General features: G+C 47.5%; 5 protein-coding genes across 5 annotated transcripts; all 5 read right to left on the bottom strand.

The window, feature by feature from the left end:
* Positions 1-95: 95 nt before the first annotated feature.
* Positions 96-2,192, bottom strand: PEX2_002870 (uncharacterized protein; the record flags this gene model as incomplete). The annotated part of the gene is made up of 5 exons (XM_016737565.1): positions 96-879; positions 933-1,160; positions 1,212-1,693; positions 1,746-1,955; positions 2,004-2,192. The coding sequence occupies 5 exons, from the start codon at positions 2,190-2,192 to the stop codon at positions 96-98; spliced, it is 1,893 nt and encodes a 630-aa protein (XP_016598621.1).
* Positions 2,193-6,050: 3,858 nt separating this feature from the next.
* Positions 6,051-9,785, bottom strand: PEX2_002860 (uncharacterized protein; the record flags this gene model as incomplete). Its single annotated transcript, XM_016737564.1, has 1 exon — positions 6,051-9,785. One exon carries the CDS (start codon positions 9,783-9,785, stop codon positions 6,051-6,053), a length of 3,735 nt encoding a protein of 1,244 aa, XP_016598620.1.
* Positions 9,786-11,276: 1,491 nt separating this feature from the next.
* PEX2_002850 (NACHT nucleoside triphosphatase) lies at positions 11,277-14,863 on the bottom strand (the record flags this gene model as incomplete). Its single annotated transcript, XM_016737563.1, has 2 exons — positions 11,277-14,435; positions 14,525-14,863. 2 exons carry the CDS (start codon positions 14,861-14,863, stop codon positions 11,277-11,279), a joined length of 3,498 nt encoding a protein of 1,165 aa, XP_016598619.1.
* A 973-nt stretch (positions 14,864-15,836) lies between these two features.
* PEX2_002840 (uncharacterized protein) lies at positions 15,837-16,319 on the bottom strand (the record flags this gene model as incomplete). Its single annotated transcript, XM_016737562.1, has 1 exon — positions 15,837-16,319. The coding sequence occupies one exon, from the start codon at positions 16,317-16,319 to the stop codon at positions 15,837-15,839; it is 483 nt and encodes a 160-aa protein (XP_016598618.1).
* Positions 16,320-17,605: 1,286 nt separating this feature from the next.
* PEX2_002830 (uncharacterized protein) lies at positions 17,606-18,418 on the bottom strand (the record flags this gene model as incomplete). The annotated part of the gene is made up of 1 exon (XM_016737561.1): positions 17,606-18,418. The coding sequence occupies one exon, from the start codon at positions 18,416-18,418 to the stop codon at positions 17,606-17,608; it is 813 nt and encodes a 270-aa protein (XP_016598617.1).
* Between the last annotated feature and the right edge of the window lie 231 nt (positions 18,419-18,649).

The raw sequence follows: 18,649 nt of genomic DNA, 5'->3' as shown, positions 1-18,649 counted from the left end.
TATTTGCAATTCTACAAATATGTATGTAGGCTCTAAGGCTGACAGTAAGCTCTAAATAGACCAGATGCAGTACAACGAAGCTAGATGTTTAGGTATCAACGGCTTTCCCAGAACTGCGCATCAATAGCAACCAACCGATTAAACAGTTGATTTCGTGATCTCATGCCAGTGAGATGGTAAGACTGGCCCAGCTCATCACCGCTAACAACCAGCCCACCCGCAGCCTCCTTGCTCCCAGCCGTCAGTTCAACAATCAATTTCCCCTTCCAGCCAAGTCCCTCCGTCTTCTTCAGCTCTTTGATCTCGGTGACGGGAATCTGGAACAGAACAGTTCCCTTCTTCCTACTTTCGATGCGTAGGTCATCCAGTCCAGCGGATTGATTTGTGGTAAAATACAAAATAGGAGGCTCCTTCGACGAGTCAATGACCGCCGCGCCTCTCTTGCGTTCGAACTTTGCATCGAACTTCAAGGGCCCGAAAGGCGTTGCGGCAAAGTGCCCAGTTTGCAGCATTCCAATCAGATTCTTGGTATGTGCAGAACCTGCAATAGCCATGGCTCGGTCAAAGGCAATATGGCCCTTGATTGCCGTAGCAATTGTGCGGCGAAGGAACTTGAACAGTTTGAGCACAAATCTCTTCTTCGGCACCTTTGTTTCCGGAAGCGATGTGGTGGAGTTTGTCGACTGGAGGTCCCCAGATGACCCCTGCCTACTGACGTCGGTAGAGCTCGCTGCTTGTGACTTCTTCCGGCGGATGGGCCATACCGGCTCGTTTTCATCAGACGATGGAGCGGGTGGTAGTGGCGAAGAATTAATCTCGCCAATTCGGAGCAGGGTCAAAGTGAGCTGCGCGTTTGTGGGGACTCCAGCCAAGAGTGTCCTGTATTTTGGTCAGCAATGCAAGAAGAGGCTAAAAAGCGATGGCTGTCATACTTCTGCAAATCGAGATGATCTTTCCAGTTTGGTACTTTTGCGTTCAGCAGATCAAGGGTGTAGGTGAGGATTGGTTCCCCGAAGAAGCCCAGCCCAAGTGCGAATCCAACGAGCTTGATGATCCAATAACTAGATGTAAAAGGTACAATAACAGATACCAATGTAAAGATGCTCGCAATGCGGAGTCTAGATGTAATCAAAAGGAACGGAGGTGTTGGTGAAAGGATGCTGTTATATCGTTAATATCATGTGTTCATATATCCTTCCAGAATGGCTCACTTGGCGAATTTCTCATAGATGTCCGTAATATCGCTCAGTATGCGCATAACTTTATCAGTCGCATGTGATACCTTCTTTTTCATGGGCTTCTTTGTCTTGTCTTCAGGGGAATCGACGGTCGAGGTTCCGGCTGCAGCATCGGCAGCTTCTGTGCTTTCAATGAGCGCATGTCTGTCAGAAGCGTCCTCTGACACTGTTTGACCGTATCTGGCCGATGCACTCTCCATAGCAACAGTGGCAAAGCTGTCAACCAGATTCTTGGCTTCTTGTTCAGCGGCTTCACCCTTGTGGTTTTCTGGAGCGCCCGTGAGACTATCCTCGGATTGAACTTGTCCTTCTGTAGGGCTACTCCCATTTGATTCGTCTTTCTTTAGCCGAACAGGGAATAGTAATAGGCGAACAGACGGGACCATGATCAAGGCTACGACAAGACCTAAGATGGTTGGAACCAAGAGATCCACGGCCCAAGCAACGAAATAGCCCTGTAAATTATTAACGACTTATGCAAACCCCGACTATTTCTGATACACATACCGCGCAGAATATTGTCGTTCTCACTGGTTCTTTCCACGACCGCAGGCGAGTGATATGGCGGAAAAATTCGGTCACTCCGACAACCACGGAGATATAAAACCTCTCAAGCGTCATGCGCAGTTTTTCTGGTGGAAACTTCTCATTTTCGGTACGATTGAGATCCAAGTTCAGAGAAGCGGTATCATGAACCGCTTTCACATGGTAGATTTGCTGGTCACATGTCAGCGATTATTCTGGACAACTAGGGACCATACTAACCTTGTCAAATCGTCGGATCAACATCCATAAATCTTCATTAGACAGACCCTTAGCAAGAGTCTCCTCTACTGCCCGCGACGATGCCTTCCACTGAGTGTTGGGCGGTCTCGGGCTCAGGGTCTGGAGGGGACCAAGCTCCTCTGGGGTCTCGTTGAGATCATGGCTCTCATCATCCAACTGTCCCGGCATTTGTGATCCATGGCTCATCTTCAAAAATTAGCGACGAAAATGCACTGGGGAGTGAGAAGCTTGGTATTGCTTACCATCTGGGCACCGGACGTTGGCTAGCGCGTACCCCATGTTGATGGTGTGGGGGTTGACGTCATGGCTTGGCTATTTTTGGAGTCGACCCCTGGTTCCGGATATGGAAGGCGGTATCTGGCTCTCTAAATGATATCCTAGCAGATAATCTTTGAAATGTAATCCTTCTTATCATTCTAACTATAACACCGGTTACATAGCGAACAAAAAGATTTCATCTCAAAAAACTACCAGAAAAACACCTCCAGAAATACTACCAAAAAGACATGTGTCGTCATATTTACAACGTTAGCTAGTCACTCCCCAACTCAGCATCTACCAGGCCTTCTCGCTTTGTGTTCTACACCTCCTTCAAAAGACATGACGTTGATCGAGTCATATTAGCTGATGTCCTTCCTTCTACGACACCAAGGTACAATTACAACCATGGGGGAGTCGAGGAATATGTTAGGATTATTAACAAGAGTTCGACCGCTATGAGCGTCAGGAATCCGGAGGGTTGTCCAACCCTTATTTCATCATGAATATTGATGAACGCTCCTTTATTGAGTGCTTTTTGGATTCTGGAGAGAGTCTCCTTAGGCTGTCATGGGAGACTTACGACCATGCCTCTCAGTCCAATATTTCAGAAGTGGGGTCACAACCCCACTCAGTGGCTGTCGCAGCGTTGGATGAAGTTGTCTCGACTTGGACCAGAATCGACGAGTCTCCCTCCATATTGCCTACAGGCAGAAGAGGTTTCCGTGGACAGAAAATAACCAAGAAACCAGACAATTCCTGGAGGCCGATCAAAGCGACAGGCCAAGAACTCAACAAGTGACCAAATTTCGTTGGCGAAGTAGCATGGTCCGAACCACGACGAAAAGTCCTGCAAGATATCGAATTCTGATTCAAAGAGTCTGACGGTCAAGTCAAGGCCGCGATCGCAATGACTGTCCATGCTCGTGGCCGAATTACCATTGAACAGTGGGGAAGAAACCAAAGGCCTGACGGGAGCGTGGACCTGCGGATTCCTGCTCAAATGATTGAGATCGTCCGCAAACCAGCGCCAAACTACCCCAGGGTCAATGGACAGCTTAACCTGCAATTTCGCGACGTTTTTCTTCGCGAGAAAGAGGGAACAGAGACCGATTTTGTTTTTACCGAAAAATACATGGAATATATTGGGGGCGCTGTATGGACTATCCAGTTCCCAGAAGGTTTGAATACATGGCCAGGAGCACAATTATCCACGGAGTGCTATACGGAGTGGAGTAAGAGAAGGATGATCTTGAATGGGTCGGCCAGGGTAGAGACATTGAGTGATTTCTTGAGTTTTCAACGTTTCCTCTTAGTCGGAGTTGCTATATACACCCCTAAGAAGCCGACGCAAAAGAAGAGATGACGTAAAAGCAAGAATAAGTACCTAAGTAACTTCCCAGGAATCTATGATGAGTTCATTCGTGTTTCTCTTGGTCCTAAGATCACCCCCCTTGGGGATTTGCATTCCAATTGGCCCATTTCTCACGGGCCCAACCAATTCCCGTGGACCATCCCTAAATAAGCTCAATACCAAACTTTAACCCCGTATATTTCCATTATTAAACTAGCTCGTGTTCCTATATACCGTGGATCATGTGGGCTATGACCTTCCTAGGTAACACCTAACAGGCTAGCTAGAAAACTAGCTACAACTACCGAAATTTCTCAAGTGGGGTATTTTTATTTATATTATGCTGAATCCATTCGTCGAGTCAAAAGGTTCTTTGGTTCCCAGCCCCAGCCAACGATAGCCATGTCAAATTATGCGAACTGGTTGCTCTCAAACGGCGGGCAACTCCAGTCTCGCAATGAACCGTTACAAACCAATCCGGCGACATCGCCTCTTGGGGCGAGTGTGATCGATCCGTTGCCTCGATTACAGCGAAATGGGTTGATTGCAGTTTCATCTGTCGCATCTGTTTCGCTGGTGGCAATCTGTTTAGTCCTATGTTTCCTTACTTATCGGTTCATTTTCTGGCGCAGATACTATCGAAGATACATCGGGTACAACCAATATATCGTCCTTGTATATAACCTGGCAATTGCAGACTTAATACAGGGCCTGGGGTTCATTGTCAGTTTACGGTGGATTGCCACCAACTCCCTCCATGCATCCGATGTCTCGTGTTTTCTGCAAGGCATTTGGCTACAGGCAGGAAATCTGATGAGTGGGGTGTTTGTGTTTGCTATTGCTGTGTTTACCTTCTTACATATCGTGCTGGACTTCCAGATGGGCCATCGGAAATTCGTGGGTGTGGTAGTCGGTTTGTGGATGTTCGGCGTTTTGATGGTCATCATTCCAATCGCGACCGTTGGTCGATACGTCTGGTTCCCTTCAGTCGCATGGGTAAGTTCCCCCATTCATTGGTAAAATAGCCTTGTGTTAAATGGCTGATCCCTTTTCGCCTAGTGTTGGATAACAACTAAACACCCGGCATTGCGACTGTGGACACACTACTTCTGGATCTTCGCCGCACAATTTGTCACGCTTCTACTTCATGCTATTATGTTCATTCACCTCCAGCGCAGAATCACCGACTGTATTACGCTAGGAGGTTCCAACACTAATAGTCTCTGCCGCTTAAAACGGGTCATCAGCTACATGGCGCTATACCCGGCCGTGTATATCACACTGACGTTACCTCTCGCCGTCGGACGAATGGCGTCTACATCTGGTCATACCCCTAGCGCCACATATTTCTGCATCGCGGGCTCTTTGATGGCCTTGTCTGGTCTGTGTGATACAATATTGTATACTTTGACCCGGAAAAATTCGATCCTATGTCCGGAGAAGAGGCCGAGAGAAGTCAATAGATCCACCCAACTACCCTGGGCGGAAGGGAGAAGGTGTAGGATAATAAAATCTTTGTGCCCAACTTTGAGCAACTGGGGCCCCCTCTCTAGTGTTAGTACAACTACCCATCGCAGTGACCTTGCCAACGGAAGCATACCAAATGGGGAGGTGGAACGTGTTGCAGTGGACCAAGCACACCAGGAGATAGTGCCTGGTATAAGATACGATCCGACGCACTCAACAGGTCCAGAAAGTTCATTGAATCATGAATGGAAGACCAGCTGGGAAGAGGATGATATATCAACTTTGGAAAGAGGGTTCCCGCGGAACGGAGGTACATAAGTTTCGCGGAAGGCAGAAGCTACCATTGTCTCTGGGTTCTCTTATTACATGCAGTATACAAATCACACCTCGGAATACTTCCATCTTTCAAGAATTAGAAAGGTTAAGTGGGCTAGGAATAGGCTCTAGTAGGCTCTATTGGACCTGATTTACTTCACATATAATATCAATCTAATTGGTAGGACATGATGACCCCCCTATTTTCCTGCCGTGAGTACCCTAAGTGAAGGGTAAGCTGATCCCTGAGCACTAAGTGAGCATATAGTAAAGGTGAGCCGCAATGAAGCGCGTCCACGGGTGGTATCTCAATGGTTAAGATCTACAACGCTTAAACGGCGTCAAACCTAGCCCTTTTCGGCCCCCAATCTTCACTTAGCGTGGTGGTGTAGTCTTTTCAAAATCTTTATAGCTGTATTCTCTGAAGTTGCTCTAATGACTCCCATATGCACTTCAGAGCTGTCTTGAAAAGTATACCCAGAATAATAACTCATTATTATATGCATGATGTTCCTCTGTCACATGGCATATCAACAAATCTAACCCATCTGATATAGCCAGTTTGGGATCACCGATGGCTCATACAGCTCCTGGATAGCCACATATTTCGAATAAATGACACCCGCAAACTATCATCCCGCGCGCGCAATATCCGTCCTCAAAATCTCCATGAACTCCTCGAAATTCTTCTCCGCAGCAATCGACCAGGGCGTCTGCCCATGCACGTTGGTTTGTTGCACCAACTCTGGGGCTTTATCCACAAACAATGCCAACGTCCGTCTCACTTCAATCGACGCAAATTGGTCATTAGAGCAGTCAACATCAGCCAGATAATGCAATACATTGTTGCCCTCGTAATCTACTGCGCTCAAATCCGCTCCCCGTTCATACAGGCTCATTGCACGCGTCAGGTCACCCTCCTTCCAGAACGCCGGTCCAAGCTGTCCACCTCGGAGTGGGTACGCCGAGACCGAGCAGGCATACGAGTCGGTTCCAGTCACACAGCCCGCCGCTGCCAGCAACAGCGTTCTTCCTGTAGAATCGCGTCGTTCGAGGTCAAGGTTGGGCATATCTAGCCACGGTTGGATGATTCCTCCGCTGGCGAAAATCTGGTGTAGAACCACGTCGTTCGCATCGCAAGGCAGGAAGGGATCTGCACCGCGTTCTAGTAGGAATCGAATCATCCTGCAGGCGTGGTCGCGGCTGTTGGCTTCGTTGAATGGTAGCATTGAGATGTAAAAAAGAGGGCTTAGTATGAGCCCGCTGTTCACTGCAACCTTTTTGAAACGGTGCGTGTGCCAATGTGGTTGCGCATCGGATAACACCGTCGTGTTGCAGTCCAGGTCCATTTCCAAAAGAGCGGAGACCACGTCTTTGTTGAAACTATACAATGCAACGAAAAGTTCCATGGGGTGATCCTGAGAGGGATATGCTCCATGTTCGATCAATAATTCGAACAACTGCTTGTCATGCGCCGACATGGCAAGCGGAGTATAGCCACACGTCGCAGGGATGTTAGGATCGGCGCCGCCCTCCAGCAAGATTCTGGTGATTTCGAGCTGGAGGTGGCCGCCCAGCTCCCGCCGTGAAACGGCATTGCATAAAGGCGTCTTGCCCTGGTCATTTCGGGCGTTGGGGTCGCCCCCGTGTTCCAGGAGGTACCGAATGGCTCCTTTATACCACCAGTGCGTACCTTGGGCCAGTTGGTGAAGGATCGTGTCACCTGGCTTATAATGCCGAGCCAGTGCCATCGTTGATTGGTAGTATACCCTAGGTTTATCGACCATGTCCGCTTCAAATCTGATATTAACATCCACGTTGAACTTCTCGACCATGACCTGAATGACATCTAGATTAGGAAGGTCTCGCTGGCCAGCCGCTAGAAGATACGGAGTCATCTTTCCGCTGCCAAGATTAGTGTCGCCGCCGTTGATCCAGTTGCCGGTTATGGTGCTGCCAATCCGGCCAAAGAGCTCTGAAAATCCCCACCGCGCGAGCGAAGCCATGATCGCTGGCATTGATGATTTGTCCTCGATAATGGAAGCGTTCTTCTCCAGCGCCTGTGCAACCTCATGGTGGTAGCCGAGTAAGATCATTGGGAGCACATTATGTTCAGAAACATACTCCTTGAATTGCTCCCGGAGTTGGTCTGGGAGATGCTTAGAGCGCAGCAGATAGAATTCAGTATTAACAAAGCGGAAATTTCCCATATCAATGCTCATTTCTCTTGATAACCGGTCCAATTCCACGGCCATCTCCTCATTTCCCTCGGCAACCGCATAATACATGGGACCAGTGCCAAAATTCTTTTCATATGCCAAGGCTCCATGAGACGCCAATGCTCGCACAATTCGTCCAATTCCGAGTGTCGAACTTTCAGATGTGATTTCTCCTTTCCACCCCAAACTTTTGGTGTTGTGACGCGGCGTTTTCATCTTCGATGTGGGCTGTTTCGGTCGGTTGCTGTCTTCTGCCAAAACCCCTGCCGCGGAGCACGTGTTCATCATGTTTTCCTGGTCATCGGCCCCCTGCCAGAGCTGGTCTTCGGCAATGGACTCGGAACATGCATCTAGAGGGGTACGGTTGTGCTTATCCTCGATGTTGACATCCGCTCCGTGTGCGAGAAGAATGTTCACCGTCTCCAGTCTTCCAGAGCGGCAAGCCACATGCAACGGTGTTCTTCCATCTTCCGAGCGTGCATTTAGCCTTGAAGCCAGCGTCTTGGAGTCGCAGTGGTCTAAAATCAGCCCAACGGAGTTACTTTGGCGCGCGGTTGAAGCAATATGCAATAAATTGCGGCCATCCTTTGTTAAAACAGTGGCATCGGCCCCGTGAGCGAGTAATTTACCGACCAGGTGCTCAGAAACCGTGGCAGCAAGGTGGATAGGTCGAATCCCCTGGTGGTCACTCATGTTCAGACCGACACCAAGACCCGCATCTAGGAGTAGGTCGATAGCACACTTGCCTCCTTCTGCGGTTGCTGCGAAAAAATCGTCCGAAGACTGACTGCATAGCATATGCAGAGGCGTCCAACCTCGGAAATTTTGAATGGTCGGGGAGACGCCCATTTTGATAAGTTGAATCATGGCTAAAAGAACGTTATCTTGGTTGATGGTGGCAAAATTGGCTGCGAGATGATGCAGGAACGTGTCTCCTTCGTAATTAACCATTTTTGGATCTGCTCCAAGGGACAGTAAAAAGTCTAAGTACTCCGATCGGAAATGGTATGGTTGGATCAGATAGGATAGAACCCCATTGCCTTTATAATCCTGCGTGTTGATATTGGCTCCGCGGCTGATGAGATAGGGAAGTAGCTCGCGACAATTCCACTGCGGGGTGCCACGCATAGCCTTAGTGAGAAGCGTACATCCATGATAATCTCTAGCCTCGAGATCTGCACCGGCTGCGCACAGAATGTCCAACACTTCCTGGACATTTTGTTCGGATCCTTCAACCATGTGAATTGCCTGTTGCCCTTTATGGTTCCTCTGGTTCGGGTCAATTCCAAGTTTTAGAAGCTCCACTATAGTTTTGCTCCCGGGATGATATCTCGCGACGGCGGTGTGAAGAAGCGTGTTACCATTTCCATCAGTAATCATCCAATCCGACACAAATGGCTGGAACAATGAGAGATCGCCCAGCTGACATTTAAATGCATAGGCATGCAGCGGGGTTTGGCCATCTCCACTTCGAATGATGTCCAGGCGGGCCCCATTCGCCATAAGGCCTCTGAACCAATCTGGCTGGTCTAGGGGGTGGTGGAGGAAATGCGCAGAGGTGCCTCCTCGGTCCTCTGCGATGTTCGGGTCCGCGCCATGTTGTAAGAGAAACGGGACCAGGGCGATCTCATTGTGTACGGACAGCAGCAGCGCGGTGTTTCCGTGGGCATCCTGTGCATTGATGTCGCACCCAGCATCCAGCAGCAACTGCATCAGCTCTTCGTAACGGGGCAGGTCTTCCAACTTTTCATAGGGACGCGTGCTGTCCGCCACTCCGTGTAGGGGTGTGAAAGCTGGGGGTTTATCTCCGGACCGCTTGTTCTTGGATCTGATTGTGGCATCGGCCCCGTGCTGAAGCAGGGATTTTACTATGGCCAAATCGGCTTTTTTCGCGGCCGAGAATAAGAGCGTGTCCCCTTCCACCACCGCGTTGACATCACATCGCCCGGTCTCAAGCAGAGCCTGGGCGCTGGTTATTTTACCACGTTCGCAAGATCGACTTAGAGCGGCAGTCAGATCGACAGGGTCCGCAGTGATAGCCAATTGGCGCACCTGGTCCACATCTTCCGCATCAACTGCCGCATGGAGCGGAGAAAGGGGCTCTTTCGGCTCGGCGGTTCCATCACTGTCGTCGAACGCTCCAGGCATTGTCCTGCGGAGAGATGATAGGAAATCCATGGTTTTTTGGCGGTGAAATGGAACTAAAAGCCAAAAGTGGGAGACATTTTATGTCTTAAATAAATATCGTACCCTTAGCGTAGGCTTCCGTGGCGAAAACCGAAGCAAATTACCGAGCCTCGCCAATAGTCTTTCACACTATCTCACATCGCGCACGTCTGCCTGAATAATTTTAAATCGGGAGTGATTTAATGATTTTTTCAGCTTGGCTAAAAAACACTGGTATCCCTTCCCCACTGCCCACTGGTTGAGCCTCATTATAAGTCACCAATTTGGTCAGCCCTATCTAGTAATAAAAGGTTGGGTTAGCCGTATATGAATATAAACAAAGAAACAATTCGATGTTTTTTTATGTGATTTTGCTGTTTCATATGGTCAAAAAAGCACAGCACAAGTCCAGAGCAAAAAAAAAACAAATGCAAAAAAGAAATCTCTCCCTCGGGGAATCGAACCCCGGTCTCCCGCGCTTATCGGTATTAATGACAAGCGGAAATCATCACCACTAGACCAAGGAAGACGCGATGGTCGAGTTACTGCTCGACCACTTGGCTGGTTGATGGAAATACTGGGCTATCTAAGCTACATAGCCCAAGTTGTTTCTAGACAGATTTGGACGTCATTTCTCAACTTCCCATTATCGAGTCCCGATGGCCCCCTTCTGCTCAATAATATTTTAATGTCTAGATAATTCCCGGCTGAGCAGCTCTGGAGGTCCATTGGTTCCCATTATACCATTACTTAACGTTCTAGTTTTATCTAGGCACTAGGCAGGTACTTATATATATCATCGCTCTCTGCTCGAGTATAAAATAGGAATATAAACCACGCGCCCATCAAATTCTGTATTCTGTTACCCTTGTCCCTGCAGTCTTTATGAGATACTCTATATTTACTCGTCCATTTAGAGACCAATTCCCTTCCCGTCAAATCTCTACCGTCCGTCCTTGCTCATTCCCTGCTTCATTCTTGGGAATACTGAGACTCTTTCAACTATCTACATCCGTGGTCATTAAACCTTAAGCAATGCACGACGCAATGAGTCCTGCAACACGACTAGTTAACAAACTCCCAAAGGATAAGAGTTACCGGTAATGGGGTCTATCGCTCCATGTATCGCAATGACGAAGGCTGGAACTACACATTTTGAGATTCTATTGAATTCCAACCCTGGCCAAGTAAACCTTAAATAGAAAAGTACCTAGGTAGAGTGACGGTAAAGATAAAGGCGAAGCATATTATTTTTTAATTGAAGATAGGAAAGTTGGGTCCTTGTATGTCAAGTTATGTCTTCTTAGTACCATTTACGTCCTTCTGAATATATCTCAATTTATAGAATCCACAAACACGTTGGTAGGTTCCGATATTTCTTACAGGTCTACCGGTCTACGTTTTCTTTTCTTTTCTTTCCCTATATTTTCTTTTAGCTTAAGGTCGGTGAGTTGATTCTCGAGTATCGAATGATCAAGACAGTAATCTCGCTATAACAGCATGGCCAAATCTCATCGCATAGTCTCTAGGTGAATAACCCCGATTATCAATATGAAAGACATCCACGTTCTCAATGGCAAGTATTAGGTTAACAATATCCAAATTGCCATTCATGGCAGCCAAGTGTAATGGGTATCTTCCTTCGTGATCCAGTGTGTGAACCCAGCTTGCATCAAATTCAATCAGAGAAGTGGCCATGGAAACATCGTCTTTCTCGACGGCATAATGAAACGGTGTGTAGACTGGCTTGGCTTCCCATCTTGGCGCGGAAAAATCTCCAGTCTCAATGTTGCCTTTGGTGATTGTGGCACTGAGCACATGTTGAACCATCAACTCTCCTGCTTCCTCGCATCCATAAGAAAGCGCTGTCTGTAATGGAGTTTGGTTTTGACTACTCAGGATATACACAACAGACAATCTGGAATGAAAAAGCAGTAGCTTCACCATTGCCAGGTTATTGAACTCTGTTGCAATATGTAGTGCCGTCAAGCCGTCTTGGTTGATTGAATCAATATCCACCTTATTGGAGTTAATCAAAGACTTCACGATTCTCCGATCTCCTAAATTGACAGCTTGCTGTAGGGAATCATAGCCAAGTTGTACCGCATAATGCGGAAGTCGATGTATCCTTGAATAGCTGAGCAACAATTCAACAATGTGCAATTGCCTCCCGCTCACTGCCGCATGTATGGCTCTCCATATCCGACGTCTTAGAACAATATCCACCCGGCTTTCTTCGAGAATCATCCTGATTAATCTTTCATTTCCATCACGTGCTGCCACTAGCAGTACTCCACTGATCACATCAAAGTTGAAGTTGCTAGTGGTGTCAAGATGGTGGTGCAATGATCTGATAACGTGGTCGGCTCTTGTGAGATCCGAGCCACAGTGACCCACGAAAGCGACCACAATAAACACATGACCCCTTTTGATTGCCAAATCAAGAGGCGTGTTATTATCAAGGTCTGTAGCAGCTTGATCGGTATTCTCCCAGAAAAGTAAGAACTGGGTTGTGGTTTCAGCTCCATACCAAGCAGCTGCGTGCAATGCTGTGTGTCCGTGGTGATTCATCTTCTTGTTCACATCTATACCTGGCTTTGAGCTGATGATATATTTAACAGCAGACAAATTGCCAGTTTCCGCGGCTCGGAAGAGGAGGAACGATGCTCCATCGTCTGTCATTGTGACAAGGTCCAAAGCTTTCCGCTCAAACAGCCTCTCAAGAAGGTTACTGCTTGCAGGGCTTAGTGGTAAAGATCGTGAAATGTGAGACTGCCAGTATAGCATCGCATAATCACGAAAGAAAAAATGGTCCATCGAACGTAAGCGCGCGGCTTTCGCTTCTGCGAGTGCCTTCGCCATGTTGAAGCCGGAGTCATTCTGGAATCGAAAGAGCTTTAAAGCAAGGCTGCTGCTCACGGAGTCTAAGGAGTAGCGCGTAGACCGAATTATACCATTCATCGTTTCATCAGACTTGATCTCAGGGATGACAACCTTTGACAGCTGACGATCGTAGTCGGAATAGTTCAGATAAGTCACAATGATATCCGACATCCTTGCATGGGCCTCGACACTCGTGACTGACCTACTAGCTGAGTCTTTGAACTCTGTAAGAAGATATTGCTTGACACTGTGGTGAACTAGGCGTAAGGTCAACTCCTCTTCGTCGATAATGACAAGGCTTCCGCAGCATGCCAGGGCGCTATGGATGTTATTAAGAAGCCGCGTTGGATTCCACTTTGTATCACCTGGAACTACACTCAGTACCTCGCGTAGCTCATCTAACGTCAGCGGACGCTGAGCCACAGTCACCAGCTCTAGGATCGGTCTCTGATAGGAATGGCCAAGTTTCTGTGATCTCTGCAAGATGCGCCAAAATGTCTCGGAAAGGCCTTTCGGGAGGTCTTTAAGAGCTTGACAAATTGCTTCGTCGGTCTCCATGGCGCATAAAGATTCAATCTGAAGAGTGACCCAGAGAAACATGCCCTGTGAGAACATGGTAAGGGTCTCCTGTATTTCAAGGAGCAGGGATACATCTCCAACAATGAGCTTCTTGGACTCGATGCATCTCTGTAATTCATGTGAAATGAAGAGTTCGATCTCGGACGTGTTTTCGGGCATCGAAGTCATCGTAACAACGGAAAGCTGTTCCGAGCGGATATTCAGCGGGTCATTTGCGTCTTGCCGAAGCGAAACGCAAAGTGAAATCACAAACATAGTTTGAAGTTTGTGAAGGTGTTGAATCGGAAATTTCCTTTCTTCTTGATCGAGTTCATCAATTCCATCGATTACGATAAACGCCCTATATCCGTGTGGGAATGCGGATTGGAGGAGAGCAAAGATTCTTTCGGGGGAATCCATATTGTTTATTCGCTCGAGTAGCTCAGCCGGCCTTGTCAGATCTGAAACCCGTTCAAGGAGTTGTCGCGCAATTGAGCCGAGCACGGTTTGTGCTTTTAAACTCTCCGAAACGTCGTGTCGGGCAAAGAAGAAGGCCACCGGTATAACCTCGACTTGTACCTGCAGATGCAAGTTTTCGACTATATTAGCAAGCAATACGGATTTGCCAGCCCCAAGTTTGCCCGTATAAATGAGTGTGTTCGATGTTGTCGTACTTATCCACCTTTGGTAGTGTAGGCATTGGCGAAAGGTATTTGTGTTTCCGGCCTTTCGAATCTGCTTCCACACCACCATGTGGTCAAAGTTGGTACAGATATCGAGAACTCGCTGACGAGCCTGGACCTTTTGCTGGTTTGAGGCTGTCCGAAAGAATCTGGACGAAACCTCTCGCAACTTGGAGTTCTTATTAGCTTCCTCCTCAATTCTGGTTGCCATAAGAAGGGCAACTTCCTCCTTGATTGTATTCCCCCAGGACTCAAGATCGGACTCATATTTATTCAAATTCGAATCGGATAATGATGAACCAAACTTCTTCAGGTTTGACTTGCGGGTGAACCGTAATATGTCGTGACAGAGATGAACAACCCCGATAAAGTATTCACAAAGTGATGATTGCAAATCCCTAGAGCGAGGATAAAGTAGAGCCATGCTTTCAAAACGAGGTGCTGAACGACCAACATTCATAAACAGCATAGACAGCTTCTCAAGATACGAGGAGAATGTTGTCAGAAGCTATTGATTAGACAGTCAGCAAAAGAATGGAATTGAGATTCCTATCCATCCTATGGTTCTCCTTCCATTGAGAGCTTTGAAACACCTACCTGCAACGACGTTCGAACAATCGTCCAAATTCCGCACGCAATAAGATTTTGTGATCCCCCAACTATTACATCACCGAGGGCAGCAAATTTCTGAATTGCCTGCAGGAGATTCATAAGCCTAGGCCCGAGACAACGGCCACTTCTTCCCGAGGCACGATCGATCTCCGCAGCAAGACACATGACATCTTGAGTATTTGGCAACGATTGTATTGTCTTAGCTCTATTAGCCCGAAAAGCCGCTTTCTGTTCTCCGGACAGATCAGCTTCAAACTCCGAAACTGCCTGAGCCAGACGGATCTCGGGCTTTAGGCGTGAGGCGGTCCTGAGGGCTTGGGACATGGGGGATCTTGATTCACCAATATGCTATCATGCTGGTGAACTTTGATGCAACACGGGGAGTTTGTTGAGTTTAAGATAGCTGGGAGACAGTGGGGGAGAGGCTGTGGAGGCTGGGCAAAGAGGCTTAGCCCATATAGTGTCCAGGCGGGGGTATCGACAAACCTTGAAAGGGATCGATGGCCCAATGACAGTTCGAATATCGCTGCTAGTGCTGACCTCCGTTATTCTAATGGTGCTTCTGGGCTCCGTTATGACGATGAGTCAAGTAAGATAAGAAAGCGAAACATTTATACCTCTATCGTAAGGAGAATGAAACTCATCATGTATGTGGGTTAGGGTCCGGCCCGGCCCTGGGAGGTTATAAAATCGTTTTTGCAGGGGTAACATGAGACGGTGGGCCTTATATTCTAGATTACTTTGGTTCTGTAAAATGTCACGCTTTATGGTATTTGTATTTGATTTGACGAAGTTCAAAAAAAAGGGATCGTGGCAGAGTCTGGTCCGTTCATAGATAAATCGACTATATAACGAGAAAGAACGCAATCGCGCACATAATGAGATATTGAATCCAACACAATTCAAGACACGATGGAAATGATCAAATATTTAAGACCCGGGGGAACATAAGTAGCGACCGGTGCAAGTCAAGTGCTGGTGGTCACACAGATTGAGGGCAGAGATCGAGCTGAAAACGAAGTAGGGTCACAGACGATTGGCTAATTCGTACATAGCGGACGCGGTGGTTGACGCCCGAATATAGTAACACCCCTCAGGGGCGGACCACATTCGGGTTCAGGACCTTGAAGCACAACAGCTTTCAAATGAAGGTGGATCAAGTATTGATTCTCGCCGAACGGTCGGGGTGGGTCTCATTATGAGATGGATGTAAACCAGGGGGTAAACAGGACAGAGTAGATCCGATAGGGGGTCCGCATGTTGGACGTATTCGAGATTGCAAAGAAGAACCATTCATTCAGCTCTCCTTGTCCTGGCTGCGGAGCTTATCAAGGCTATCACGAACAGTATAGCGAACACTGAAGCCACCAAATAGCCAGTCGTTGGAGTGGCGACCGTAGTGGTTGACAGTTCCACTGTAGCGTTTGTAGTCGCCGCTGCTTTTGCGGGTGGGGGTAGATGCACGCTTGGGGCTGTCCGCCTTCGGTGAACCCATGCTGGGAGACATCTGGGTAGGGCTGGTTGAGGTGTAGTCTTGGTCTGGGAAGTATGAACTTTTGTGATTGCTCTGTGGGATGTCTCGAGGCTGTGACATTATGTCTTCGTGGCTCTTGGGAATATCGATCAGTGCAGGAGACTTGGATCGAAAGAGATTGGAGAGGGGCTTCGACAATCTGGAGCGCTTTTTCTCTTGAGAGGACTGGCTAGTGTGGGAGGAGGTTGAGGTAGCTGACGTTTGGGAGAGCGATCTCTTGGGATAGATATTAGATTGAGTGTGCATCACTTGGGATATGAAGTAGAGAATGGGAATAAAAATCAAGAAGCCTGCGGGATGGGTTTATTTATGTTTGAGACTACCTGGGTAACCAAGTAATTACCCGGTTGGGATCATCGGGGGGGGGGAGGGGTTGTCCCGTAGGGCAACCAACCAAAATGCAAGCCAAAGTACAACATTGTCGCTATGATGTCGCCAAACACGGACAAAGGAACGCCCTCGGGAGAGATACAGCCAATCAGCATCATAGCACATGGTTTGGCGACAGACCCGTCCACATTCCAACCAATAGAAATCGAGTTGAGGAAGTTGGAAGATCCACTGGTAAGGTTTAGCGTGATTTTTTGTTGTCGGTGAGATTTGGGAGGTTCCGAGGGAGAAAGTGCCCTATCGCCCGTCCACCAGCCAATCAGCAATTGTTTCTGCCTTGGAGCCTCCTCTTCCGCTTTTCGGACCCCGCAGATTCACCGCATCTTGACCGTCTTTGACATGCCTGGGCTTTTGTTTGCTTACATCCATCCCGTATTTGAAATGACACGTCTACATTCTGCACTTTTCGGTCGCAATGTGCATAAATTTATTATATGTTGTACGGAGTACTCCGTACCCAAAGTCAAGATAGATGAAAGTCTTCCATACCTGATTCCTCTCGGGATCCTGACTTCATCGCTCCGCTCAAGTGGGGGGTCACTGCGCGGGGTTAGCATTAATATTGGACAAGAAACCGAAATTGTACAACATACGAAGCCTTTATGAGAAATCCTCGTGCCCCGATCTTTCTTCTCGTCACCAATCAAACTCGCCTAACTCCCCTTCTAGCGTTCTTCTAGAATGCCGTTCTAACCGAGTGACTTGGCAGAGATGTCTGAGTCACCTGGCCCCCACAAGGCCGTCAGCTAAGCTAGTACGTAAAAGGATAGTTTAGTTGAGGGGAATTGGCTTCATGTCCACTTGACGTATTCAAGTGGGGTAGGTTATAATGATGTCGACAGGGCTAGAAAAAGTTACCTTTGAGAGATATTTGGACGTTATAGACAGTCTCTCACGATAATCTGAACTAATATTAACCTTGCCATCTTGTTTATGCGGGCCTTCGATCCCTCGGGAGAAAGATTATCCAAAGGTATAAAGGTCTCTTTCCTAACTACGTGTGTACTGTCCCAAAAAAGCAAAGTCATTTGTTATAAACACCAAAACCAAGAAATGAAGACCAATCATGCAGCAATCAACTATGGTCCTATTAAATAGGACGGCAGCCAGCTGAAACACAGCTTTAGTTCAAGTTCGCAATTTTAGGAATGGGCATTGGCCTTCCATTGTTTGTTAGGCCATTGGCCATCTCCTAGGTTCCGCGAGATGGATATTTCCAGAAGATTAGGCTCATGACCTTTGGGCATTTCAGGACGGTTTGAAGATACCAGAAAGTAACCATTTTTCTGCCAACCGGAAAAGGTAGAGCCAGCCTCATCAAAAATCTTTCTGAGCCACTTCGCTATGTCCCTATGTGCAAGAGCTTTCGGATTTGCAAGAATTTGTGACAAAATAAATTTAGATCCGCGTATTGCAAAACAAGTCAGCACACGCAGAGTCTGGGTAGGCTCATTGATCCAAAGTATCGTCATGATTTGAATATTGACAAGAGGATGCTGAGTGAAGGCACAATAATGCACCATGTGATCACGAACATCGCTCAATCTCAGATTGTGGAACATAGGATAGTCGTGGTATTTTCGGGAATCAGGTAGCCTGTCTTTTCGTGATTTTAACATATCAATCAAGTGACGTAAATCTGGAAATTTGATGCTGAAGCAAGGGCAAATATTGATCTCTCCAGCATAGAAGCAGGGACCTCGAGAAAATGGCCAGGTAAGGCGATAGTGGCGTTTTGGAGGTGGGTACAGCTGCTGATAGCACTGGCAGAAGCAATGGCAATGTTTCCAGCGGCTATTCTTAAGTCGATGGAGTATATTTGTGGTTGACCTTTCATTAGAAATGAAATTGGGACAAAATACAGTGGCTGTCTGATGTGGCACATTATGAGGTCCACAAAAGATGGAGGTGGAGGTGAGTCTGCTGAGTTGCCGCCCAATGTGTTGGATATCCATTTTGTGTATCTGTCTGTTTGTATGTTTATAAGTTAATAAAAATGGTTGATGAGACCTTTGTTGCTTTCCCACCATGAAGGAGAATAGAGGTACCCAGTAGTGACGGTATTTGTACGTCGATGACAGTGGACTGAAAGGCTACTTCCTAAATCGGGTTAGTCCTGGAGCTTGGATTATGCCGGGGGCGCCTTCCTCCACTTGCGTTAGTATACCCGCACATCGACTGCTTGC

Source organism: Penicillium expansum (assembly GCF_000769745.1).
Source record: "Penicillium expansum strain MD-8 chromosome Unknown contig8, whole genome shotgun sequence".
NCBI lineage: Eukaryota > Fungi > Ascomycota > Eurotiomycetes > Eurotiales > Aspergillaceae > Penicillium > Penicillium expansum.
Note: the sequence above shows the minus strand (reverse complement) of the source record. Positions and strands in the feature narration are given on the sequence as shown.